At 37.9% G+C, this 27,912-nt stretch overlaps 1 protein-coding gene and 1 long non-coding RNA gene across 2 annotated transcripts in view; one reads left to right on the forward strand and one right to left on the reverse strand.

Moving 5' to 3' along the window:
• The window catches only part of ERICH3 (glutamate rich 3), a 113,081-nt gene extending 108,135 nt beyond the window's left edge, over window positions 1-4,946 (reverse strand). Inside the window, exon 1 of the mRNA XM_050767416.1 lies at window positions 2,738-4,946. Coding sequence (XP_050623373.1) covers window positions 2,738-2,760 — 23 coding nt within the window. The 5' untranslated portion in view covers window positions 2,761-4,946. The remainder of the gene's footprint in view (window positions 1-2,737) is intronic.
• LOC126941172 (uncharacterized) overlaps window positions 1-6,401 on the forward strand; it is a 40,250-nt gene extending 33,849 nt beyond the window's left edge. The window contains exon 7 of the long non-coding RNA XR_007721138.1: window positions 6,322-6,401. This is a non-coding gene — a long non-coding RNA (uncharacterized LOC126941172). The remainder of the gene's footprint in view (window positions 1-6,321) is intronic.
• The last annotated feature ends 21,511 nt before the right edge of the window (window positions 6,402-27,912 follow it).

The raw sequence follows: 27,912 nt of genomic DNA on the forward strand, positions 1-27,912 counted from the left end.
TGTAATTTTGCACTCTAAAACAATTTCATTCGAGATCGCAGTGCTGGAAATGGTATTTTATAGTTGACTTCCACCAAATTATGATGCAGCTCAGATTCAAAATCTCTATTATCTTTGGCAGAAGTTTTAAAAACCGTTTTTATTTACTCCAAACTCTATCTGAACAAAGCCAGCACAGGCCCTTTGCAATGTTTACATCAAGTGCTTCATGCTATAATTAAGTAAGCAATGGAAATCAAAGGAAGCACTAAGAGAAGGAATCAGGACATCATTTGTTGATTGGTGGCATTTGAGGGATTTAAAATTTTTGTTTTAGTGTATAACTGCACTTTATTACCATTTTATCCTTAAAATGTAATAAGTACAAACTGCTTCAGTAATGATAGAAAAGCCTTCTCAGCTTTAATGAAACCTTTTATTTGCTACTGAAACTTTTATTATTTCCAAATGGTAACATAAGCAAGAAAAAGTCACTACTTTCATTTGAGGAAAAACTTTAGCACTTCAAATAATTTTGTTCTTGGGTGAATTTTAAGACATTTAGATTTGTTGTATTTATGCTTATTGTCTTCATTTACTTTTGATAAATTAAAACCAAAAAAATGTACAGACACACACTATTACAAAATTAGCCTCTAATCATCTATCAAAATACTAGATACTTACATACAGCCATCCTCTGTCAGATGTTGGTTTGATCCAGACACAAAATTTTATTTATTTAGGCTCCTACACATCTCAGTTGCTGACCATGTGAGGCAACATATTGTGATGGTGAAGAGCAATGACTCTGATGCTATATTGTCTGGCTTTGTATTCCAGCCCTTACCCTTCCTAGCAATGCTACTTCTAGAAACTTCTCAGTCCTCAAAATCCTTATCTATAAAAATGAGGGTGACTAAAACCCGGCATGAGTGGGAAGATTTAATAAGGTAGTTCATGTAAAACACTGGAGTGGAGCCTGGCACATGGTAGGCACTTAATAAATATTTAGTTCTAACAAAGTTTTCATTTCTGAATACATGCACCTCTAGATTGGATGCACCATCCGGCGATACCATTTATTCAGCACATATTTGTTGAGTTTTATTTTGTTCTGAACACTGTCCTAAGTAAAGGGTGCAGAGAAATTAATATAATATGGTGCCTCCTTTTCAGGAGCTTACCATTTAAGCGCAAAGTATTTGTTGCCATCTTAATATCTTTCCTGAAGAGAACCATGAAACATACTCTTTCATTAAATCACAAATTTTCCCTTTTCCCCATAGGCTTGGAACTAATGGAACTTCAGAAAAATTTGACTTCAGTTTCTGAAATCTTAATCGTGCACAGTTTAATAAATAGCTACAGGTTTTTTTCACATTTTATAAAAGATGATTAAATGGTATAATCAGATTCTAACTAGCCAAAAACTTGAAAAACATAGGAAGACAACCATGACTGACACGTTTATTTTCCCAAATGCAAACATATTGCAAACATCAGCTGCTGAAAAATAGTGCTATTTACATCTTACATGACCCACAGAAAACTAAAATTGCACAGGAGCTCAGCATCAAAATGTTTAAAAGTACCTAAATTAAATTCAACTTGAGACAAAACAAAAAGTTCATTTAATCATAGCTATATCACTTTTCTAAAAGTTCTCAAAATGATTTCCAACATGGCACCTTATATGGCTTTAGTTTTTTCAAACATTTTCATTTATGTCATTACACTCAGAGAATTCATTAAAAAGTAAAATCTTGAAGTTTCGGTGTAAGTTCCAACACAACGACTAATGTGGTATTTCAAACATCACAAACCCCAAATGATCTCAAATATGTTGTCCTCTGCTAATTTGCTGCTCCTAAAAATGTGCAATAAATGCAATTAAAAAGGAAAGTATCTTAATTTAATTGCAAGATTGACTACGATATTTATCTTCTTACTAGATGTATCATAATAAAAAAACTGTCTAATATGCATTACATTGTTTAATTCAGGAGGAAATTGGATAGTCTCCCTTGCAATAAAAAAAAGAAACCTTTTTTTTTCAACAGCCAGTGATGACGGCGTTCTTTCTAGAATACAATGAATAATGCCAAAATAGGTCCTCTAAGGGGTTCACCTACCTAAAGCAACTGAAGATCATGAGTAAATACACAGGCACACAACTTCTTCCTCTCTTTCTTGTGCCATATAAGCTCCCTTTATTAAAATACTTTTTAAAGACTCTTGTGATTCTTTTGAGTTGGGCGGAAAAAAATCCCTGAAATAATATCCCCTCTTCCCAATGAAACCTCTTTCGATACTGAATGAACTCACACCTCGCTTATATGTAAGCTGCGGCGAGAATGCATCTCCTAGTCTCAAATCTCCAAATGAATGCATATTTTGGTAACCTCTTCTTTTGCATCTAAACATACATGTTCCACACCACAGGATCTTCTTGATCCCAGCGAAGGTCCTTACTTAATGTATGCGTTTTTCACATCTATTTTTTAATCCTTTCAGGGTGAAAATTTCAAAAGGGCTGAACGTGGGTGAAAGAAACGAAGAAGGGGAGGGAGGAGACATGATGCCTGGGATTTCTGCCATCCTCGCTGAAACCCAGAATTCGTATATTTTTTCCTCTCCCCAGCCCTCCCCCTCGTTCCCCTCTCGCCCCTTCCCTCCGCAGCAGGAGGGAGGAGGAGGGGCCGCTGGCTGAAGCCGCCACCTGCCACAGCGTGGAAAAGCTCCAGTTGTCACTTACCCAGAGGGGTGAGAATAGCTCATTTTTGCAGGATCCCTTTTGGACCCCGCGGCAGGTGCGGAGGGTGGGTGCGTGGGGCCCCGTGCGCGCTGGCGCTGCGACAGTCGCGCTCGCGGGGTGGCTCCGCACTGAGGTCCCCTGTGCGCGGGCACCTGGGCTGGGCCGCCGCCGCCCCTGGGCGCCCGGGCTACCCGCAGCCTACCGGGCTCCCACTCTCCGTTGGTATCCACAGCTTCCCGGTTGCTAAGGGAGGAGAGAGGCAAGCGCCCAGGGTCTGGAGAAGTGGAGGCGCTGCTGGAACCCAGCCTGCGGAAGCTGGGGGTGAAGCCAGCTTCTACCCCTTTTTCTGGGCCCTGATGTGGGAGGAGACCCAGGCAAGCCCCTGCTCTGTTGCTCTGGGGCGAGAGTTCCCCCAGGCACCTGTAATATGAAAACACAAACACGCTCGCACACACACACAGGTACACACACACATTTTGGCTGGCGTGCTTCCTGCTAGGCCCTGGGGAAGGAAGGACTGGGTGGCAGCTGGGGGTAATAAGAGCAGGGAGCAGCTACTGCGTGATGCGGTGGTTTCCAGTGCTAAAACAGCGATTGCAAATTCAAGGGAAAGAAGGAAGTCTCTCAATCTGTTTTGGGTTTTGAATTTGTTTCTGCATCTGTAATGCATTACAATCGACTCATTTCCTCCTTGGAAAACTCCTATCCTTGTTCCTAGCTGAGGTTCCCACTTCCAGCGTGCAGGGCTGACAGTGCTGGCTTTCAGTAGGTGGGGGAGACGCAGTTATTCAGTAAAGCACCCAGGAACAGTACTTGTATTGGAATCCAGTACATGGAATGCAGGGCTTAGATGAAGCAGCCTGGATTTAAATGAGGATCTTAATATGGAGGAAGTTTAAGCACTAGACTCAGATAACCTATTTTTGTTTTGTTCATGCTTGATCAGGTGTTTTGCAGAATGAGTTGATCTCTGGCCTCAGGTTCCTCATGTATAAGTGAAGGGTTGGACGTATCAGTGGTGACTGAGCTTTCTAGGGTCTCTATTCTGGGTCAGTCACACTTAGAGGTGGGAAGAGCATCACCTCATTAATGTCATTCTGCTTTTCCTTACGTGGTAAAGGCCCACTGAGTATGACAGAATTTAAACTCGTCAGTGTGACATTCAGGAGCCCTCATCACCTGGCCCCAGCGTCTTTCCCGAGCCTCTGGGACCACTTTCTCCACTACCTTAAACTCTAGCAAAACCAAACTCTTGCACTATCCCTCTAGTGGAAACATACTTTCACCCTTGACTACTTGGAAAACTCCTATTCATCCTGGAACACTTAGCTTGAACACTGCCTCTTTGACATCCTCAGGTGTGCTAATGACTCTGGCCTCTGGGGGCCACTCGGCCAGGCTATGCCTCTGTTTTATGCTTACCCTCGTATTACATTTGCTGAAGTAGATGGCTGCCTTTTCTACTCAAATGCAAGCTTCTCCATTTCATTTTGTACATCTATTCCATTTTTCTATATTCTCAGAAGGAAGCAACAATTTAATAATATTTGCAGCATGAGTGAAGGGAAAAAAAGAGTGGTAGCATTTGTAATGAATTGTTAATAAATGCTCTCCTCAGCCTTTTATTGAACATTTACTATCTCATTTAATCCTCATCTTCATCTTATGAGACAGGTTTTTTTTTTTCTCCATTTCATAGCTATCAAAACTAATACATAAAGAAATTAATTATTTTTTCTGACATCTTCAATGGCTTCCAACAGGAAAAACTAGGATTCCAATCCAGATCTATCTGATTTGAGCCTACAAATGTCTTTAACAATTACAAGTTGATTTACTTTTCTGTGGCCCCTATAAATTGCCAGAGAAGCCAGATATTCTATACCATTACAGGTTTTGGACCTGAGTGACCAGAACCATTCCAAGATAAAAGAAATAGGATGCTAGCTTAGGTCCTGAGACTGAAGGATTCAAGGCTGCTTCAGGGCCCAAATGGCTAGAGCTAGACCAAGGCAGAGGTCATCTCCCCACACCCCTCTACCATATGTCTATCCTCACTAACACTGGTTCCTATTTGAGGTTGCCCTTAAAGTTCACTGTAACTAGATTTCACCTGGATAAAAATCGGGAGTGGGAAGGAGGAGGAGGAACTAGAAAGATACATTGTAACTTACTCCAGGTGCTGCCAATCCCTAAGGTGTAAATAATATAATCTTATATAGGTACTAGTTGTTCCAAAATTCATTTTTGCAAATAAAACATGGTATTTTCTCACTGCACAATGAGAAAGGAAATTAAAATATACTATTTAGATACTCAGTATTCTGCAGAAAAGATTTTCCAGCACTCTGCAGACAGTGAGGTACCCTCAACAGCATGTATTAATTCATAAATGGGTTTGAGTTTTCCACCCCTGTGAGCTCCAAAATTTCACATTCCTGATGAAACTGCAAGGAAGCTACTAATTTTCACTTCAGAAAATGCTCACTGTGAAAATGTATTGGGAATTTAGCCAGAATGAATTTTTATGTTAATTTCTAGAATGGAGATAGGGAAAGGGAATAAAGAAAAAAACTAAATTAAACTGTTTCAAGACCAAATAGTCACCGGAGTCCTTTTCATTTTCTCACAGGAAAAAAAAAGTCCCCAGATGTCCCCAGAAGTATCATAAATGTATAAAATGATTTTGGTTTTATAGAAAGACCTGTGGAGTGAAAGTCGAGGTCAGGAGATTGAGAGAAGTAGAATGGCAGCGGGGAGATAAGGATTACACCTACAGTGTTGATTGGATCTTCATTTAGGGTGAACAGCAGCTGGACTTAGGAATCACAGATCTAAACTATCAGTGACGGTCTTATTCGTTTTCTGTTGCTATAATAGAATACCACAGATGAGGTAATTTATAAAGAAATTTATTTCTTACAATTCTGGAGGCTGTGAAGTCCGACGTTAAGAGGCCACATCTGGTGGGGGCTTTCTTGCTGCAGTGATAACATCGAGGAGAGCATCACACGGTGAGAGGGCAAGAACATGTCAGCTCAGGTCTCTCCTCTTCTTACAAAGCCACCAAAGTCATCAATGGGGGCTCCACTTTAATAACCTTATCTAGTCCTAATTACCTCCCAAAGGCACCACCTCCAAATACTATCAACATATGAATTTGGAGATTAAGTCTCCAACAAAGGAAGTTTGGAGGATGCATTCAAAACATAGCAGTGACCATGTCTTGGATCACAGGTAGGCAATGTATGGTTTGCCGACAACATCTGATCCACTGCCTGTTTTTGTGCAGTCTATAAACTAAGAATGGCTGCTACAGTTTTAAATGCTTGGGGAAAAAATCAAAAGAAGAATAATATCATATGATACATGAAAAGTATATGAAATTCACATTGTTTTTTATGTCCACAAATAAAGATTTATTAGAATATGCTCACACCCGGGTTTTTTTTGTTTTTATTTTTATTTTTTATTTTTTTAACAAATGACCTATGCTTTCAGGTAACAATGGCAGAGTTGAGTAGTTGTAACAGTGACTTTACGGCCCATGAAACCTAAAATGCTTGATATCTTTCCCATTACAGATGAAGTGTGCTGACTTCTGGACTAACTTATCACCACAATTGGAGACCTAACTTACCCTCACAGACTTTGAGAACAAGGACCACACCCTTGTATTCCCAGTACCAAATGCTCTGTGCCTCTCACAGAGGGGTGCTGAATAAATAGGCAAATGAAGGAATTAATGAATAGATTGAAGAAATAAGTTTTTCCATGTGTTTATTATTCTCCTGAAAGACAGAGTTCAGGTTACCAAGACTTTCTTCCCAGATGTAATCCCAAAGGCATTTCGGAGATCTTCAAAGCTCACTTGTAAATTTAACCTTCTGCACAATGGAGCATGTCCTGATGAAATGCTTACCTTACTGGCCTCCCACTGAGCTTTTATATAATGATGATAAAGAAAGTAGCCCTGGATCACATCAAATCATCATGCCTTAAGGCCCTGACACTCGTGGACTGAGATGGGATTCAAGCAGGGCTCAGGTGTGTCAAGCTGCTGCTTCGAGGTCGCCGCCTCTTCTACTGTGGATTGTCTGTGTCACTCCTGCCTCCTATCCACACACTGTGTTGTTGGTGTGCACGCCTACTCTCTTCCAACCCTAGCATAAATTTCTGCTCTTTCCTTCAGTATCAATCAAATTATCATGATTTAGAAAGTATTTAACAAGTATTTCATGAACAATGATAGAAAGAGTATAATCCATGTTTTCCTTGACACTCCAGTTGGAGGAGAGGACATGAAAAATGTGACATAAAAAGAGTAATAAATGGATATGTCTTTGGCTCTGGCGCCACCCATGTATGAGTGAACTTGAGCGATATTAAGGAGCTCAGCATGTCTGTGATTGTCCACTGCTAGCCAAAAGGCATTCTAAACAACAGGCATTGAATTTTGGGAGAGGAACTGAGTAGAGCCATCACAATGGCCTGACACAATAGATTAGGTTAGCTTACTTGATCCAATGTTTCTGAAACAGCTACAGATGGCTGACACTACTGTTTGCCATTAGAAATAGACATTATACTTGGCATTCACAGAACTAAGACTCCACTTGGCCTAAGATCAGAAAATATCCATTGACCATTTACTATATATCAGGTACTCATTGAATCTTCGCACCTTGAGGTAGGTTTTATTTTTATCACTATTTTACAAATGAGAAAGCTGAGGTTCAGATAAATTAAATACCAGCTAGTAAATGGCACAGCTGAGATTCAAATCCCGTTGTCTATGTTTCTAGAACCCACACTCTTAAACACTTTGCTGTATTGCTTCCCACATCCAAGAGGTAAAAAGACATAACCTCACAAAGGGAAGGTAATAAATGCAAGGTCGCTGATCTCAAATAAAAGCTGTTCTCAATGTGCCAACTGTTCTTCTCCCAACCCTCATCACTCACAGTGACTCAATAATGTGGCTGGAGAAAAACAAAACTGAAGGGCAGGAATTTCATTCATTACCACACATCTGTTTTCTGACAGAGTAAATAGTGTACTCCATGCCCTCTCACCCTTAAGAGCAACCATCTCCAAAACATTGTTATAGCTTCATTTGGTTTAAATGACATTGGAGTTGGCCCTTCCATGAAAGCATAGCAGCACTGGTCTTCAAGCATTCCTGCATCATAAACTGCTGGCTGAATTGCCTTATTCTCTTCGTCTCCACAACCTTTGAATTAAATTGTATAGACAAGAAACTTATGCTTCTTAAACTTAGGTTATAAGTAGATTCATGGTCTTGAACAGAAGACTAGGATTATTCATTTGGGAGGTAAATGGTAGTTAAGCTCATAGAACAAACCATGTGACCTATACTATCTTTTTTTTTCTTTAAAAAAAAAACACATAACTTTATTACTTACACATTCATGTTGTAACTGAGACTTGATTAAGGAAATGCCACCTGATGGGACTTTAAGACATAGTTATTGATTAGGTAAAGATTCTTCTTGGTAATGACCATATTAGTTTCATGGAAATAAACACCCTTAAAGGAGTTCATGGATTTTTCTCATAGGGCTTAAATACTCTCCAGACAAGCATGCTTTCACTAGTAAATTGCTTAGCCAACATTTCCTCCTTGAGGGCACATAGGTTAAAAAAAGTTTTGTTGCTGTTGGAATGATCACAAATTCTGAACTAATGAGAATTTCTTGTTATGATAAAAGACAATAACTCAATGGAAGTTGTGGAACAAACATCAAAGAAAATACAAAGAGAAAAACACATTTCTAGAGTGAGAGTTTGGAGAGAGAGATTATTCATTGGTGAATTGCAGGAAAACCCAAAGCAGTAAAAATAAATTAATAAATAGGCAGATTAAAACGGCACAACCATGCTCCTAAGCTCCGCAGAATCACTTGAGAAGAATAATCTGGGGATTTCTTGATAAATTGACAGTTTGTAATATGATCCCCATAGCTGACCCAAGATCAGAATTGTGGGGTTTCTTCGTTCCTCTGGGCTTCTTTTTCAATAAGTTTTTCTCTCACTTAAAGGCCATATCAAAATCCACCTTTTGGTTCAGGAGGAAGAATCATGACTACAGGGTTTATTCTCTGCACCTGTGCGAGCCTGTCACCACAGGGAGCTTTTATCCCTGAGCTAAATGGTCAGTCAGACAGGACGTGAGAAAAATGCTCTGATGAGCCAAGGTTCTGAAACATTGGAAAGAGAAGCACAAAATTTTATGGTGCTCATTGTTCTGATGTGTTCTGTACTGAGACACAGCAACAAAGGCTATTTCTTAAGCTATAAGCCAAAGGGGAAAAAGCAACGTGGTTAACACTGGAGTGTGCTATGATGTGGAGAAATATTTTGTAAGCAGTGAAAGGAAGTCGAGAGGGGAATATATAACTTTACTCACTTAAAAGGCAAATAAATGAAAAAGAAGGAGGCGAAGTTGACAAGGAAGGTGCATAGTTTCATTATGCATAATCACAAAAAGGAGAAAATCCACAAATCCCCTCTAGTTTGCTTGGCATTATACCTTTGCACTTAAGACTTGAGTAGTTATGCTTGTGATATTGTAAATTCTGAGAATTTTTTTCAGATGTACCAAAAAGGCCATATTATGAAGAATGGATTTAAGAAGAAGCAAGAGGTTCCAGTTGCCCTATTTTGTCCATATGCAAATCAGAGATCCAGGTTTGAATTACAATTCAGTGACTCTAAAGATGTTATCACTTTGGGTTATAGGAAAGGCTTGTATGTTTCTACTTCTTTGATGTTAGGCACGGATGGCCATTTGACTTGTTCTGGCCAATGAAATATGAAAAGTGATGTGTGTCACTTCTGGGTAGAATCTTTTAAGAGCTCCAGCAGAATTCTTCATCTCTCTTTTACTAGCCCCAGTGACCAGCAACATTCCAGATGGTGGTGCTTTCCTCAGCTTGTCCTCCTCACTGAGGATGATGTGGCACAGAGCCACACACAAACCCATGATGGACATGACATGTATGAGAAATGAATCTTTGCTGATTAAAGCTATTCAGAGCTGGGGGCTGCTGGTTATCACAGCAAAGCTGGCCTACGGTGATGAACACAGTCATAAATTAGCTATGTGATCTGGAGAAAGCTACTTTCTCAAAGCCTCTATTTTCTAATCAGAAAATGAGGAGGATCTGGTATATAGCAAGCATTCAAAAATGGTAATTTACCCATCTTCATGATAATAACTACACTTTATTAGACACCTACACTGTGCCAGTCACTATCTTCCCTGTACATACATCATCTCTCATCCTCACACCAATCTTACAAAGTAGGTGTTCTTGATCTTTTTTATAGATGATGAAACCACGCCTCAGAGAGGTTTACAGATTGATGAAGGTACCAGCTCGTAGGTGGAAGAATCAGATCTTTCTGATTCAAAGCTCTTGCTTTATTCACCATGCTGCTTCTCTTAAGAAAATGCAGCTAATCCATCATTTAATAAGTGAGAACTTACAATATTAAGACAAGCATCATAACATTAAAAACAAATAAAAAGAAAATAAATTAGAATTTTAAATTATTACATTCTTCAGACAAATCACTTTTATCACTAAATGATTTTGTTTTAATAATTCCAGTAAAGCCATGCTCAGTCATTCCCAACCTAGGATGACCAACACCTAAGGGTTTATTAAGGTAATAATATGGGTTTGCAACCTGTTCTCAGGATTTCCACAAGCCTAGAAGAAATGAGAGTTACATAGGGCAACATGGCCCAAGCCAAATAAAAATTGCTTTTTTCTTTTTTTATAATAATTATAGTAGGTCATCTCATTGTGGTACATTTGGCTTTCTCATAGGAGGACATTATTTGTTATTTTTCTTGCATAAAAATAATCTGTATCAAAACACTACATTCATAGTAATTCAAAAAAATTATACAAGGGCCCATTAGTTATAAAAAGGCTGTTAAACACTACTATATCCCAAGTCTTAAATTTTGGCCAGTACAAGTGTAAATTTTCATTTCTCCATCTATTTGCAGCTTAGCTCCTAACAACCCCGGTTGCCCCTCTAGTCCCAATAGGTACAGGGAAGCAACACAACAGGAAACATCATATGTGATGACCAAGGGAGGATGGCAAAAAACTCAGTGTTAGTGGAGGAACCAGCCAGAGAATGAATTCAGGGAAAAGAGGAGGAAAGCCACTTCTCTTCAAGTCAATTCCCTAAAAGGAAGAGCTGACAGGTGAAATGAAAGTGACAGACTCAAACTTACCTTGTCATTTATGGGGAACAGAACAGAACACCTAGAATTTGGGGGAGGATGTCTCTCAGAGAAATTGACAAAAGACTTTGTAGACGATGTGGGTCAGAATGAATGACTCTCAAAATGGAGTTCTGTGGCCATCCTTCCTTCTACGTTCCCCTGCTAGAAATCGACTGTTGATTTCCAGACTAAATTAAAGGCTCTTCAGTTGTAACAAAACAAAGATAGTATTTCAAAGTCACCCTTTGGTCAGATTTCTGGAGGACAGTTTTTGGCCCTGCCATCAAAGTAAATAAACCCCACTATAGTCATGGTCGCTGGGGTGGGAGTAATGACAATTAAAAAAATACTGAACATATGATGTGTGCCAGGCTCTGTGCCCAAATGCTTCAAGTGCCATATCTCAACTTATGCTCAAATGCTATTGTTTCCCCCTTTTTACAAAGAAAGGTTCTGAGAAGCAGGGAACTGAAGAAACTTGCCTGAAGTCACATGCTTGTAAGTGGTTCCTCCTCCTTAGCAACCATTCTCAGTCCCTGTGTCACATTGTCCCATGGAGGGTGGTTGGAGATGAGCAAGATCACAAACTGTGGGTGTCATCAAAGAAGGCAGAAGGGAATTTGTACTTATCTAGTGCTTCCAATGTGCTAACCACCTACACAAATCATCTCATTTAACTTCCACAATTCCTTGGGGGAGGTATTATTCTCATGGTACAGATGAGGATATTGAGGCTCAGAGAGATCAACGATTGGTCAACTAAGTAAACAAGGTAAGAGACAAACCAAGGCATTGTAAATCCCCACATTCATGACACTGCTTCTGTAGCAAGTTGCTTCAGATTTACTCTCGAAAAATTATTTGCCCATATAAAGTATCTATATATGTGACCAAATTTCAGTTCATCTGGAACTATCTGGATATCTTAGTTGCTTGGAAACTCAATATAAGGTAACTTTGTGACATGGCAACTAAAACCATGAATGTGATACTGGTTTATGCTCTGAGATATAAAAGTTGCTTTGGGTTTTGCATCAAACCGATCATGTTTGGAATACTGTGCTTATATGACAGACTTATATCTCAAAGTACATATTTTTCACTGCATTCTCCAAATTCAGAGGCAAGGACCGCTTTCTCTGAGTTGTGCTCTGAAAACCCTCTTCATTTGGTTTAAAGTGAGGGGGAAGCATTCCCTCTCATGCATGGCAGGTAGGTGTAGGAACAGGGAGAACTCAAAACATTTATAGCTCTCTCCAATGAAATCCATACCACCAACTTCTTCCTTCTTACAATGAACTGCTTGCCTTCTTTCTTACACCCTGGAAATGGGTAATATGCTAATGCTTATTCTGCATACGTGTCTGGTACTTCTCTCTGAGATGTGTCAGGGACTTCCATGTAGGGTCACTTAGGCTGCATACTGCCTGCATAACTACAGAGTATACTGTTTACATGGACCATAATGGGAATGATGCCCCCCATGGTTGATTGTGCAATTCAGCAGCCCTACTGGCACATATTGCTTTATTCTCTGTCTGTGCAAGCTCTCCTGAAATTAAATAGAAAAATGCATGTTTAATTTACTGCTAAGTATGACATTCAACACTCCAAAACTAAAGAACTTCCTTTTAAAACACAATATAAAATATAAATTTATTAAAATGATGATCACTCTAGAAACTATTTCATAGGAGAAAGCATTGAAATAACTGGTGATGTCTAAAGTAAATGATATTGGGACCATGGAAAGTATCAACGTCATAAAACATTAGAAAGGATTTTATGCAGAAGAGGGAAGAGACTGAGATCTATGGGAGATAATCAGGAGAAGGTATGAGATGAATTTTGGCTCAGCAAAAGAAATAACTTTCCAGAATCAAACAACAAATAGAAATCTTGTCACAAAAACCCTATGATAAAGGGCATAGTTTAACACTTTAGACCCATTTTATAGGGCACAAGTCCAAAAATGGATAATATTTATGATAGTGAAACACTTTATCTCTGGAATTGATCAAGAAGAGGAATCAAATACTCTATAGGATCTCCTTGCATAGAGTTATATTGAACTAAATGGATTATAAGGCATCTTCTAGGAAACTAACTCTGTGTTTACATGATGGTATGAAAACCTATTAACCTCGACCAGTCCTGGAAGAAGGAACTCCCATTACCTTCCTCCTGGAAGGAGGTTGAGGCCTTATAGAGAGTGCTTGATCCGGCCCTTACATGTGAGTGTTTCAAAGTTTCTGTCAGGTCTCATGTAGTTAAGCAAACAGCCACAGAAATTCTATGTTTTATTAAAGGGCTGGTTTTATTTTTTATTCCTGGAAGGCCTAAGAATCACAATTTCAGAGAGGAGTGAGAGTAGAAATAAAGAACCTAATACTGCTCTGTATATCAATAAGTTCTGCCAAATCCACTGTGAGAGCAGTGTCTGATCTGAAAAGTTTTTCTTCTTCCTTATGGTCTTAAACCAGGAATTCAAAACCCGAAGGAGAAAGAAAAACATTATGACACTGGGGAATGGCAGACAGTCCTATAGCATGGTCTGTCTAAAAGTTGGCTGCTTCTGAGCTCCGAAGCTATGTCGCCTTCTAGAGGTGCCTTCTAAGGTTGCCACAGATTCTGATTTTTCCAAAGAAACTGAAAAGCTAGATAGATTGAGTGAATTTTAAAAAATTTTTTAGAACATTATGGAAGCCAAACAAATAATATCTAAGGTTAGAATTCTGCCCACTGGCTTCCAGTTTATGACAACAGAGTAGGAATATAAGCTTCCTACTCAGGAAAGGAAGGCCTGACCTTCAGAAAACAGCGAGTGGGAAGCCCATGCACACATATATGTCTCCATATCAACCAGCAGGTATCTATCAGGCAAATGAAGACAAAGAAAAGTAGGAACAACCACACTGGTTGGAAGATCTGAAGAAGACTCAATTAGAGTGACGCCTCCCACATGAGATTGCTTTGCAGGACTTGAAGGATCAGAGACCCCTCTTCACTGTCTTGCTGAAGCTCCTGAGTATTTCTCTCTGGAAGAAATAGCTCAGACTTGGGAAGGCCACTGGATCATCTGGCAACATCAGCCCCTGTAGGTGGGGAGTGGATTTTTCCCAAAGGGTAAATGACTCTCAAGGCCTAGTTTGAAGAGAAAGTCATTCTTAGGAAGGAGCAGAGACCTAAGGAAGTATAGCAAAATTAGAAAGTGGGGATGACCACCAGAAGACACCCGTGAAAGCTTTAATTCTTTGCATGATTTTTTTTGTTTCCCTCAGACTGGGGAAAAAGTCGTATTTACTTTATCATTTCAAGTGTCTTTCCCTGACAAAGATAACCTTCAGTACATAGCACATTTGCCATCAGCCCTGTTTTTAGATGTAATCTTCAACAGCTTGTTCATATGGATTTTAATTTTAACATGTTTGGTTACACAACCAAGCACTAGAAGCACCGAAAAAAGTGACAGGCACAGGGTAATCCTCTTTCACTGTGTGGGGAATGTGTTTAAAAAGAACAAAGGGGAAAAGAATAGAGTTTGAGAGATGTTTAGATTTTAAAGTTGATGGATGTAATATCTATGTATCTTTCTTTCTCCTTGTTATCATGTGCATTTCTTTAAAATACAGACAGGTCTCAGAGACACAGTCTTTAGGATTTTCCAGAGTGAGAAAAAATGTGATAAGCAACATCAGGGTTTCTACATTGTTTTTTTATGGACTTAGCTAATGCTCGACTCACTCAGCTAATCGAAGAAATCCATCAACACAAATAGACAGCTACATGACGATATGGCCAGCAAGTCAGGACAGATGGCATCTAGCCTGAGCTGCCTCTGCACACAAATGGGTGTCAAACAAGGTCATCGATAGGTCCTACACCATCAGGCTTCTCCTATGCAAGATGGTCAATAATGCAACAAATATTGTGAACACCTGGGTGGGAATATGCTGCTTCTCCTCCCCAGAGCTCTTTGAACTCAGCAGATCACTGCCCTCTACTAATGTCTTTGAGGCAGAGCAGCCTTGTGATGGAGTGCTAATGACTATGAACTGGAGGGTAATACATCTGAGGATATGTATCTAGTTGTCAATCATTTCTCAAATTTGGCACCACTGCACAGGCTGACAATTAGCCTGAATAAAACTAAGGTGATGTTTTTAGTTGCCCTAGGCAAATCAGCAAAGCAACCAAAAATTACCATCAATGGCATGGAGTTAAAAGCCATATCCAATTCCCGCTGCCTATGTAGTCTGCTATCTAATGACAGGTCCTCTGCTTTGCTTTTCTGTGGTTCTTTGAGCCACCACCAGTAGTGGAGCTCATTATTGGAACAAAGAGTAACAACTCGTAATAAATCCAGCTTATTTGGGGGAGCTTGACAGACAGGAGTTGTGGTGATAAGGCATCTGATTTCAGATAAAGACCAAAGTGCAAGACTGCCCCGCTGTCCAGGCTTCTTTGTAGATATGAAATTTAGTTCATTACCATTACTTCCCTGAATAACATTAATTCCACTAGGTGCAAAACATCAAATGGCAGCACCGGTAACCTTGTCAAGAAATAGAACGATTAATCAGCAATTGACATAATATTCGACCTGCCTTTTTAGCAACTGGAAATAGTTCCAGTTCAACAGTCATGGAAATAATGAAGTTTTACAGAACTGCACAAGAAAATCTATGGAAGTTATAAGCTATTGCATAGATTGCTAATGTCCTAACAGTGTTTGGGTGATAATGATTCAAACCTCTGCAAATTTTTTAGGGTGAACAGTTTGATTTCTGGCACTATTTGGCTTCTTTTAACAGTAAATAGCTCAAGCATAATTTATTTAAAACCAAAGATCAATAAAAGGAGAGAAAGTTAGCATGGAATTAAGCACATTCACTGCTGTAAGGTTCACTTTCTGTACCTTAAACTGAACAAAATCTTAGAGTTTCCTTTCTCTTTCACTCTTTTTTGGCTTCTTTTTTTTTTTCACCCAGCCCATGTGATGTTCATTAGAATAACACTATTGACTCTCACGCACCCAAAAGTATATATATATAAGATGATATATTTTGCCTGTTCAAGTCTGATTATTTCTGGAATGGAAATTACAAACCACTAAACAACTTATACTTTTGTGCATATACTGAAATTAATAACCTTAGAAATACAGATTGCTGTATTGCTTGGTATATGGCCTAATCTTAATTTATTAAGAAAAAAATCATTGAGGGCTCATCTGGGGTAAGGCTATTCCTATTGTCTCAAAGCGTCATCTTCCAAAACTAGTTTTAACCTGAAATAGAAGAAACCTTTGAATTTTTTTTTAAAAAGTCTCTTCTATCCACATAAAAAGGTCTAAAAAGGTATATGTGATCTTGATCTGATGATAAATTCCTTTACATCTTCAAAAGGAAGTTGCCACTCAGAATTTGTTGGCAAATATATCCAGAGCTTCTTTAGAAGCACTAATTCTAACTCACCCCTACCACAATGCCTCTGGAAGCTGAAAATTACTAGTTCTTATAAAGCTCACCCCTCATTGAGTTCCTTCAGTGTTTAGGCTAGCAGCAATATCTATCATTTACATATTTCAGAGGTATTCAGTGGAATATGGTGACAGGGCCATGACAGAAAGGAGATGTGAGGAGGAGGGAGCTGTGATTGCAGCTTATGGACTAGGAAACTTTGGAGAGAATCTTCCCCACTGGAAAATAATTGCATGTGATTTTATGTAAAGTATCCAGCACTCCACTCGCCACACCACAGATGTTCAATAAGTGTTGTCTCATCCTTCTCTAATATTGTTTTATGCAAATACAGCATTTTAAAGAACATGAAGCATGTTTACATGACTTATCTTATTTGAACCTCACAACACCCTTTGTAAATGGGCTTTATTTTATGTTTGGAAATACGGACGATTTGAGATACCACGGTCAATTTAGCCCCAGGTCACACGACTGGTAATTTTAGACTCCATCACCTGGATTGTCTGATTCCAAGACTTTCTTTTCCCTTTACTACCTTGAGCTGCAAGTATTCAGTAATGTGTACCTGACCACTGCACATCTTATTTAAAAAATTATCTTCATTATGTTTTCATATCTTCGGAGATGATTTATCATCTCCTGGTGTTTCTTTTTCTGTTTGTTTCTTCGCTTTCCCTGGTTCTCAGCTTATAAAAGCATTACGTTTCTAATGTTCATAGGTCCATGAATTAAAGTTTTTGTCAGGATCTTGAGCTCTTCAAAGCTAAAGAACCCTAAAAACAAGGCACATTTCACTCTGGGCCATGTTTTTCCTTTGAGCTCTCTTGGTAAAATACCAAACACAATTTGCTTTTTGCTTGTGAGATGGAAAGAAACAGTTGTGTGGCTATAGCTATCATTGTGCCATTACCATTCTGAGGTGTTGATTTTGTGCTTCACATTTTTCCTGTGTTTTTAACTTGATGCCCTAGCTTGAATTTTTATTTCACTCTAATCGTTTTTTAAATTTGAAGTCTTCCTTTTACTTTGGCAATTTCAGTTGGAACACTACGTTTGAAAAAAAAAATGTTCACAGAGAAACTGAAGGTTAAATCAGCTTTATTCTGTAAACAGTGCCTAAATTATCATCTCCTTCCCATAACAGTCCAATTAATATGTTACAGCAAAGTTGAAAAGCCAAAAATCGTGCTGAAAACATGGAGCTATTGCGACACCTGCTGGTAAGAAACAAAGTGCATTGTGTCAACAATAGCAAAAACAAATGGAGACAATGGATAGATTTTATTCCTACAAATCTATCTTTTGTGAATATCTGGTATGTCTCAGGTGCTCTGACAGGCACTGGAACTGATAGGCGGAGGTCTGATCCTTACACTCAAGAATCTCACAGACTTCCGGGGAAGAAATATCCCTATATACTCACCTAAATATAGAGAGATTATTTTCTATAGTCAAGGTTGTCAGGTTGGGTTGAGTACCTATAAGATACCACAGGGCCCACAGAGATGACCTTCTCTCACGAATCAGAGATGGTGTCACAGAGAAGGGGATGCTGAAATATTGAAGGAGGAGGAGCCAGGGACCCACTGGAAGATGTAAGCATAACAGTGAAGGGATCAGATTTTCACCTTAGAAAAATCACCCTGACCGCAATATGAAAGAAGGGAGAGAGACTAGTTAGGGTCAAAAAGGTAGACAGGAAGCTGCTGAGAAAGCTCGGGAGAGGTCAAGCCTAAATTACGGCAGGGAATGTGGAGATGCAGTAAGTAGAAAATTTTCTTAGGAAAGAACATCAGCCAATATTAAAGCACGTTTTGGGTGTGGACTCTGAGAAAGAAGAAGGATTTTTGAAAAGATCCTTTATGTCCATATGGTTACAAACAAAAGGAGCCATTTATTTTTCTTAAAAATAAAAAAATAAAAAAAGAGAGTCTGGCTTTTTAGTGCAGATAGCTTTCTTTTCTTTGTGTGTGGACTTAGGAAAGAGTTAAAATATTTCACATCTTATGAGAGCATAATTGCTCTGCAAATCCAAGCACATAATTATATAAAGTAAATTTGGAGACTTTCAAAAAATATTGATCTCACCTGAAGACAGTGCTTAATAAGTGCAATTTGGAGACAAGGACGCAGAGACACCAATTTGTGTCAACAGTGCTTAAGTGCTCCAATGAAAAACACACTCAAGGTCCTTGAGAAATTTGGATGACCGTAATAAATGGTTTTTCAAAGGAAGGTGTAAAATATTTATTTATTTATTTACTTACTTACTTATTAAGAGATAGAGTCTTGCTCTGCCGCCCAGGCTAGAGTACAGTGGTGCCATAGTGGCATTCTTGAACACCTGAGCTCAAGTGATCCTTCTGCTTCAGCCTCCCAAGCTGCTGTGATTACAGGCATGAGCCACTGTACCCATCCTAAAATTCTTAAACCAATAGCTATAGTTATACATTGAGAAATTAAATATAGTGAAAAAGAGGCCATGATTTTCCTCTCTGTCAAAGTAACTCAGAGGAATACATTTTCCCATTCAGAATCAGACAAGGGCATGCACTTACATTCATTTATTTAACAAATATTTACTGAGTGTTTGTATGTACGAACTAAGATAAAAGTATTAAAAATAATATAAATCCCTCAGCTTCCAGGAACAGATAGTCCCATTTACTAAAGTGTGTGTGTATATATATGTATTGCATATATTTATACAATATATACATATGTATGTGTGTGTGCACATGTGTATGAGGGTGTGTATACATCTGTTTTAACCCATGAAGTGTGAGGAAGTATTCTAGAAATAAACAATGAAAATTTTCTTATGTATTAGACATATTTTACCTGACAGCTGACTAGTGAGAACAGAGTATTTAATTATAATACCACTTATTTAGTCAAGTATGTTAAAATATAACTTACAGAAACTTAAAGAAAAAATTAATAAAAATAAAAATAAACTTGAATTAACAACAAAATTATAATATAATAATCATAAACATTACATATATATTTACTTGTGTGGGTACTATGTACAAAGATATATATATTTTAAAATCATTTAACTCAATACATTACATGGTTCCACAGGAATAATTATTATAGTGTTCTTTTGAAAAACAAAGTATGTGTTGAATATATTAAAAAGAGGTACAAAGGAATAAAAATTCAAACATAGAGTGAATTAATGTTGCCAGCTAATGTAATTAAAACTATCACCTGGGAAAACATATCTTACTATAACTAAGCAGGGAAGCTGAATTATTTTTACCTACAAAAATATTTGATCGAAAAATAAAAATTATGTTTATTATGAAGTCTATTTTTTAATCATCTGCTTAAAATCTACAACATGTATTTCAGAGGCCAATTTAAATGCCATCTGCTGGCATTTATTCATATTTTGGAATTTTATGTCAATCTGAATAAATTTTAAGTATTGAAAAAATAAAATGGTAAAAAATAAAATTTCCTGTAAGAACCAGATTTGGCTACATAATATTGATTTCTTCATCGGAATGATTACCACATCCCTATCTACAAAATAATGAGCTTCCATGAGGGTCATGTAAATAAGCAATACTGCCAAATGTACAAGTGTCCTATATCAAACCTGCAAGGAGTAATTGCCTATAATTCAACCTCCTACAAGTTTGTACATGCTTTATATGTAGCCAAGTGGATGAGATAAACTAGTTTATCTTGTGATGTTAAAAAATGCAAGAAAACTATTTTAAGTGTATTTGAATTTTTCAATGTAGGTTATCATCATTGGAAAGATGGTTTAAAATTAAACTTTAATTCACATAGGTATACAAATTTCACTATTGGTTTTATAGAAATGTTTACTCTGTTTTGAATAAGACCACACAGATATATATCTTTAAGAATTACAGATACAATGTGCTATATTATAAGATACATAAACTGTTGAATGAATGAATGAATGACATCAGCTTAATGACTGAGTTGGGTTAGATTATAACATTTCTTTCAAACACAAGATTACACCAAAGCCCCATCATCTTTCACTGGATTACTGAGGTGGCCACTAAGCGGTCTTCCATTGTCTGTTCCCTACACAGCAGCGGGAGTGGTCTTGTTAAAACCCAGCTCAGATTGTGTATTTCCTGAATACCCTCCTATGACTGCCAGTGATGAATAATGAGTGGTTTGAGTGGATTGCCACTGATAGGGTCTCAGCAACTACTGGAGCATCTTAGCCTACCACCTTGTATAGCAAATGCTAGAAAGCCAAGGTTTCTTTTAAATTTTTTTAAAAAACTGTTATATATTTAAGAGGCACAAGTGCAGATTTCTTATACTTGCTATTCCTTCCACCTGGAAAGCTCTGTATCCAGATATCTGTCCACAGGACTGACTTCCTCATTTCCTTTAGGTCTCCTGTTCAAATATCATCTTTCCTGACTATGCTGCATAAAAATAGCAACTGCTCCTGATACTCTCTTGACCCCTTGCTCATGTTTCTGCATAGCTCTTCTCGTCACTGGACAGTGTACTTGCCTGTCTATCTGCTTATTGTTAGTCTTTCTCCATTGAATTGCAAATTCCATGAAACCAGAGACTTTGTCACTGAAGTACAACCTGCCTGCAGAACAATCCCTGGCTCAGAGTAAGGGTTTAACAAATACTTGTTAAATGAGTAATATTTACTTGAAATACTTATGGAAGATTTAGTCAGATGGAAAAGCAAAAGGTTTTTACAACTTGTCAGCCACTTACTATGAGGAAAGTACTATTTTCTGTCTTATATGAGACAAGAGATTACAGACCCATTCCTGAATAAATGAACAGAACAATGGAAGTCAAATAAGTCAATAAATAATTGTAACCCATTCATTCATTCAACCTTTATTTATTGAACATTAAAGAGAAGGCCAGATTTTTCAGTTTTTCTATGTGCCAGGCATCAGGCAAAAACATAATAAGGTTTAATATATCTTTCATAACAATCAAATAAGTAACTATTATCCCTGATTTACAACCAAAAAACCTGAGGCTTTCCAAGGATATCTTGCTAGAGTCCAAGGTTGCCACACTACTGAAAAATAAAGACTATACCCTAGTTCTGTCTCACTCTATATTTTTATGGTACTGAAAGGAACACAGAGAAAAGCCACCTGATCATTAGTGAGGTCAGAAAAGCCTTCTAAGTAAAAGTAACACCTATGGTAAACCTTCAAAAGTAATATGCTGAAATTAGGCAAAGAAAGAGAGAGAGTAAGGCATGCTGGCCTGAACAAATAACATGTGTGAATTATTGTGATATTGTAATTTCCATAAAGAGAAAAACACAGGTCTTAGTGCCTTTGTTTTTAATAATAAAGTAGATTGAAATTTGACTGTCTGAATTTGTTACTAAAAATATAAATATATACCCCACTATAAACAATGACAGAATGAATTAATATGTGATATAACTCAACCATGCAATGCAAATAATCAGCATGAAGGAATGACACATAAACACAAGATTGAGGAAGATTCAGTATTCCAGATTTTAGCAAAAGAGATATGATTGCCTATAAACAACTTTTCCCATTTGTAGTATATAATTAAATAACTTATGTGGCAATTAAATTACATGCCAATTAAATAGAACTGCAAGCGCTAATATAACAAGTTAAAACAAGTGGAAGTTATTACTGAAGCACATCAATTGCTTTTTTCTACTAAGTTGAATTGACTTTAAAAGATTAATACTGACCTATGTTATGCACTTTCAGTATTTAGAATGTGAGTTAGGCTGTTAAAAGTTTTAAAGGTAAAAAATTGAATAAGGTTAAGAGAAGCAGATTCTTGTTTCACCTAAACAAAATAATAAAGAAAAATAATTTTAATAGATTGGTTTTACTTATTTTTTAATTCCATTTTATTTCTCTGAAACATCAAAAATAAGCTTTGTTTTGAAGCAAGATGACAGGTGCCCAGAGCTAAGCTTTTGTTGCACATAAAGCCACATACAGCCAGCTTTTTCATACTTGATTTGTCAAATGTCAAATTTCTACTTTACAATTAACGTACAAACATGTATATATACCTCTGTGTGGTGTTCTGCAATACAATTTAAATTTCAAATTAAATATGTATACATACATATGTATGTATATATGTACACACACATAAACACGCAAATATATTATTTTTTTAACTTTTAAGTTCAGGGGTATATGTGTAGGTTTGTTACATAGGTAAACTTATGTCCTGCAGGTTCGTTGTACAGATTATTTCATTGCCCAGGTAGTAAGCCTAGTACCTATTAATTATTTTTCCTGATCCTCGCCCTCCTCCCACCCTCCATCCTCTGATAGGCCCCAGTGTGTGTTCCCCTCTATGAGTACATGTGTTCTCATCATTTAGCTCCCACTTATAAGGGAGAATATGTGGCATTTGGTTTTCTGATCTTATGTTAGTTTGCTAAGGATAATGGCCTCCAGCTCCATCCATGTCCCTGCAAAGGACATGATTTCATTCTTTATGGATGCACAGTATTCTGTGGTGTATATGTACCACATTTTCTTTATCCATTCTATCATTGATGGGCATTTAGGTTGATTCCACATCTTTGCTTATTGTGAATAGTGCTGCAGTAAACATACGTGTGTGTGTGTGTGTGTGTGTGTGTGTGTCTGTAATGGAATGATTTATATTCCTTTAAGTATATACCCAGTAATGAGATTGCTGGGTCAAATGGTATTTGTATCGTTAGGTCTTTGAGGAATCACCACACTGTCTTCCACAATGGTTGAACTAATCTGCACTCCCACCAACACTGTATAAGCATTCCCTTTCTCCACAATCTCACCAGAATCTGTTATCTTTTGACCTTTTTTTTTTTTTTAGACAGAGTCTTGCTCTGTCACCATGCTAGAGTGCAGTGGTGTGATCTCGGCTCACTCCAACCTCCACCTCTTGGGTTCATGCAATTTTCCTGCCTCCACCTCCCGAGTTGCTGGGATTACAGGCGCCCATCACCATGTCCAGCTAATTTTTTGTATTTTTAGTAGACACGGGGTTTCACCATGTTGGTCAAGACCACCAGGCTGGTCTTGAACTCCCAACCTCAGGTGATCCGCCCGCCTCAGCCTCTGACTGGTGTGAGATGGTATCTCATTGTGGTTTTGCTTTGGATTTCTCTAATGATCAGTGACACATTAATCCTGAGAGAGAAAATTGTACAGGTAGGAAAACCTGTATAATTACAGGTTGTTATAATCTTTCACTCATCTGACATCTGAGTGCCTGGGGTATGCTAGGTCTTATCCATCATCTCAAGTTCCTTAAGTTATAGGGCAAAAAAGTTAAAATTAAAATGAAAATATTCATTCCTCCTGATTAGCAACTGCATGAGCTTCACACAGTCCATCTCTTTGTCTATTGTGAGGTTTATAGCAATTCCCTTTCCATCATGACTAGAGTGACATCTAATGACTAGCTGCTCCCACTATTCCACTCACCTCCCAAAGGGAAAGATGCCTATCTCATCTTCTAAATACTGCACACAAAGACATACACAGATCATCCTAAAACTAATCAAATGATTAATTTTCAAATTTAATCAGAGAAAAGGTAATAAATGGGAATAAATGGCATGAGCAGAACTAGAGGCAGGAGAGTGCTGGGTTTGAAGGGCAAATTGGAGAGGGAGGCAGAACAGCACCTGCTCCTTATGATTGGCTACATCTATGATATATGAAGTGGTGAAAAAGCTGGAAGTTGGAGGTAGATTACAAGTTCCATCCAGGGCTAGATTTCAATGAGTGACTTTTGTAGAAGGATGGTGATTCAAGATAATTGAGGGTACTTTAGTGACCAACTTAAGCTTACTGGGATGTAAGAGCTGGTTAGGGCCATTGGACTGAGATTGGCAATGAGAGATTAAATGAAGAGAGGGACCGAATGAGGTCAAAGAGCAGGTAAAATTGAAATGAGGGAAAATGATTGATATGGTCTGAATGTTTCTGTGCCCCCAAAATTTATAGGCACAAGCACCTAGCGCCAAGGTGATGGTACTAGGAGGTGGGGTCTTTGGGAGGTGATTAGGTCATGAGTTCCCAGAGAGCTAGCTCTGCCCTTCCACCATGTGAGGACACAGTGAGAAGGCACCATCCGTGAACCAGAAAGCACGTCCTCGCCAGACACTGAATCTGTCGGATCCTTGATCTTCCATTTCCCAGTTTCCAGAACTGTTAGGAATAAATTTCTGTTGTTTAGAAGCCACCCAGTCTAAGGTACTTTGTTATAGCAGCCCAAATGGACTAAGACCCATGATTTTAATATCCACAACATGTACTTTTTTTTTTTTTTTTTTTGAGATGGAGTCTCATACCCAGGCTGGAGTGCAGTGGCGCAATCTCAGCTCACTGCAACCTCCTGCTCCTGGGTTCAAGTGATTCTCCTGCCTCAGCCTCCTGAGCAGCTGGGACTACAGGTACGTGCCACCATGACTCTTTGGTAGTAGAGACGCAGTTTCACCGTGTTAGCCAGGATGGTCTCGATCTCCTGACCTTGTGATCTGCTCGCCTCGGCCTCCTAAAGTGTTGGAATTACAGGTGTGAGTCACTGAGCCTGGCCCATAACTTGTATTTCAGAGGCTAATTTAAATACCATCTGGAAGGTCTAGAAGCTCTGCCCTAGAACTTGATTTCCTCCCTCTCTAATTGAGTTTAGAAAGGTGTACAACCTTTTCTAGTCCTCACCACCTGGGGGTTAACAGGTAGGGCAAATGAGGCCACAGAAATAGTAATGATGCAAATTATATTATTCAGTGACCCCAGTGCCTGGTTCAGGGCATAGAGTTCCCTGAAAAATCTTCACCAAGTACTTCTGGGGGTCCAGGGTTCTCTAGACCAATTTTACTTTTCCTTGTCTTGCAGCTGCTAAGTCTTGCTCCTCTGCTTCTCCTTGCTCTTCTGCACTTAGGTGATGCTACTTTTCCACTGTGCACTCAGACTGGAAGGGGTTCTTGGCAGAGGGATGCATTAAGAATGACTGCCAGGCTTGGCTAACTAGGTACACAGTGTCTTTATACACAGAGATAGGAAATACAGGAAGTAGAACAGGTTTGTTACTGGGGATAATTTGATTTGGAACATGTCGATTTTGAGAAGTTTTTGAAACATCTGAGTGATAACCAGTTGTCAGTCTAATATCTGGACCTTAGGGCATAGAACAGGCTAGAGATAAAGGCTTGAGGGTCACCAATACCCAGTGATACTGAGGCCTGGTTCAGATGCCAGCCAGAGGGAATGTGTAGAGGAAAAATAAAAAACGGAAAGTAAAGCATAGCAACATTTTAAAAGTGAGTGGAAGAAGTGATGCTTGCAAATAAAGCTGAGAAGGTCCAGGGATACCAGGAGAATGATATTCTGAAAGTCAGGATGGGAAAGGCATTGAGATGTTTACATTTTTAGAAAGAAGATGAAGATACAAGTTTCCGGGGCTGATTAAGCAAAGTTCATGGAGAGGCCAGAGCAATGAGATTTAGAGAAATTGTGCTTAGTAAGAAGGAAGGCCATCACTTTCAATGAAGCAGAAGAATGGGACAAAAGAATGCAAATAAAATTGTAAGTGTGAATAGGATTACTTCCTTCATTGGAAAAAAAAAATCCAGATAAATTGCCTACCATAGGGTAGAACAAAACTCTGGAAAGTAGTGTTCCTCATGTGGTTAGCTAGTAGGCTGACAATAAAGAAGCAAAGAATTCCAGCAATTGAAGAGTTTTCATTTATGTGGAAACGCAGTTTGATAGACATAAAAGGGAACATAATCTGAGAAGCACTTAGAAGCTATAGTGATAGGCCTATAAACAAGACTAAGTGAAACCAGCTAATAAACTCAAAAGCTACTCTAGGATGAAAGAAACTGCAAGACATGTAAAAACTCAAATTACATGGATAAACTGTGAAACAGAATTACAGTGCTAATTCCTAAGCAAAATATTATTTCACCACATAAAACATGGGTAAAATTTTGTTAAAATGCATTTGTCACACCATACTAAAAGACCTTTTATTAGAGGTGATGCTTACAATTGGATTTCAAATGTGATGCTACAATCACAATAAACATCCAAAACAAATCAATAAGACCAAGTTAATTTTAGGTTTTGTATTAACTATGAGTTAAGTCTAATAGTTTATTTCGAGAAATGCAAACACAGAGTTTTCCCCCAAGAATAGTTCTCATCACCTGACGAATACTTTATCTTTTGAAAATAAAATGGAATATTTTCAAAGGACAATTTATTATTTCAATAAAACAAAAATAAGTAAATCATTATGATCCACTTAGTTCAAATTCAATACAAACACACTATAATTTTTTACTGAGCATGTTTATAGAATAAATCATAAGTTATTAGCACAAGTAAGAAATACATTTGACCATTGAACAACTGTGTGGGTCCACTTATATGCAGACTTTGTTCAACCAAAGGCAGGTGTATTTGCAGGATGTGAAACCCACAAATACGGAGAACTAGCTTTTTATGTACGCAGGTTCCCCAAGGATGACCGTGGGACTTGAGTATGTGAGGATCTTGGCGTACTCAAGGGTTCTGGATTCAATCCCTGATGTATATTGAGGGACAACTGTTAATCTGAATGCACAGACATACAATTACAGAAGATTCAAGGTAATATAAATATACATATATTTGGAAATTCGAAGTAGTTTTTTATTTTTGATATTAAGTTTTTAGATTTTGTTAATATTTATTATTTAATAAATTATTCTTCCTAAATTGAATTTGTCATAAATAAGTTTTTATTAAAAATAATAAATTTGAAAATGTTTTAAAATTGTTGGGAAAATATTTATAATTTCAGCACTAAGACAAATCATTTTGATAACTATCTACTAGGAATCTCTTGAAATGCATACACAAGAAGAATTATATAGAAGTAGAAGTATACTACATACCTCCCATATCTGCTTTTTAAACTTATTAATAATACTCTTAACACTATGCCTTAAACATTTTCCCATGTCTAGAACTATGGGTCTACTTTGTCATTATAATAGATACATTGTATTGCACTGTATGGATGTTTTGGCATTTTAATCGTGCAGTTGATGGAAATTTAAGTCGTTTCCAATATTGTACTATAATAAGCAATGCTGCAATGAAAACAATTTTGGCACATCTTTCCAGATGTATCTATCTCTTTAGGATAAATTTCTGTAGTGGAATTAATGGATCAAAGGAAATCCACATTTTAAAATTTAAAGACATTACGTATCTGCTCTCCAGAACAGAAACAATTTTATACTCCTACCAATAGTACATGAGTGCCATTTCCTCTATTACTAGTGAGAATAAACAACTCCTTCCATAAGTTCACTGGTTATATGTATTTTGTCTTGTATCCATTCATGTCCATTTCTCTTGTGGGATGTT

Source organism: Macaca thibetana, chromosome 1, assembly GCF_024542745.1.
Source record: "Macaca thibetana thibetana isolate TM-01 chromosome 1, ASM2454274v1, whole genome shotgun sequence".
Taxonomy (NCBI): Eukaryota; Metazoa; Chordata; class Mammalia; order Primates; family Cercopithecidae; genus Macaca; species Macaca thibetana.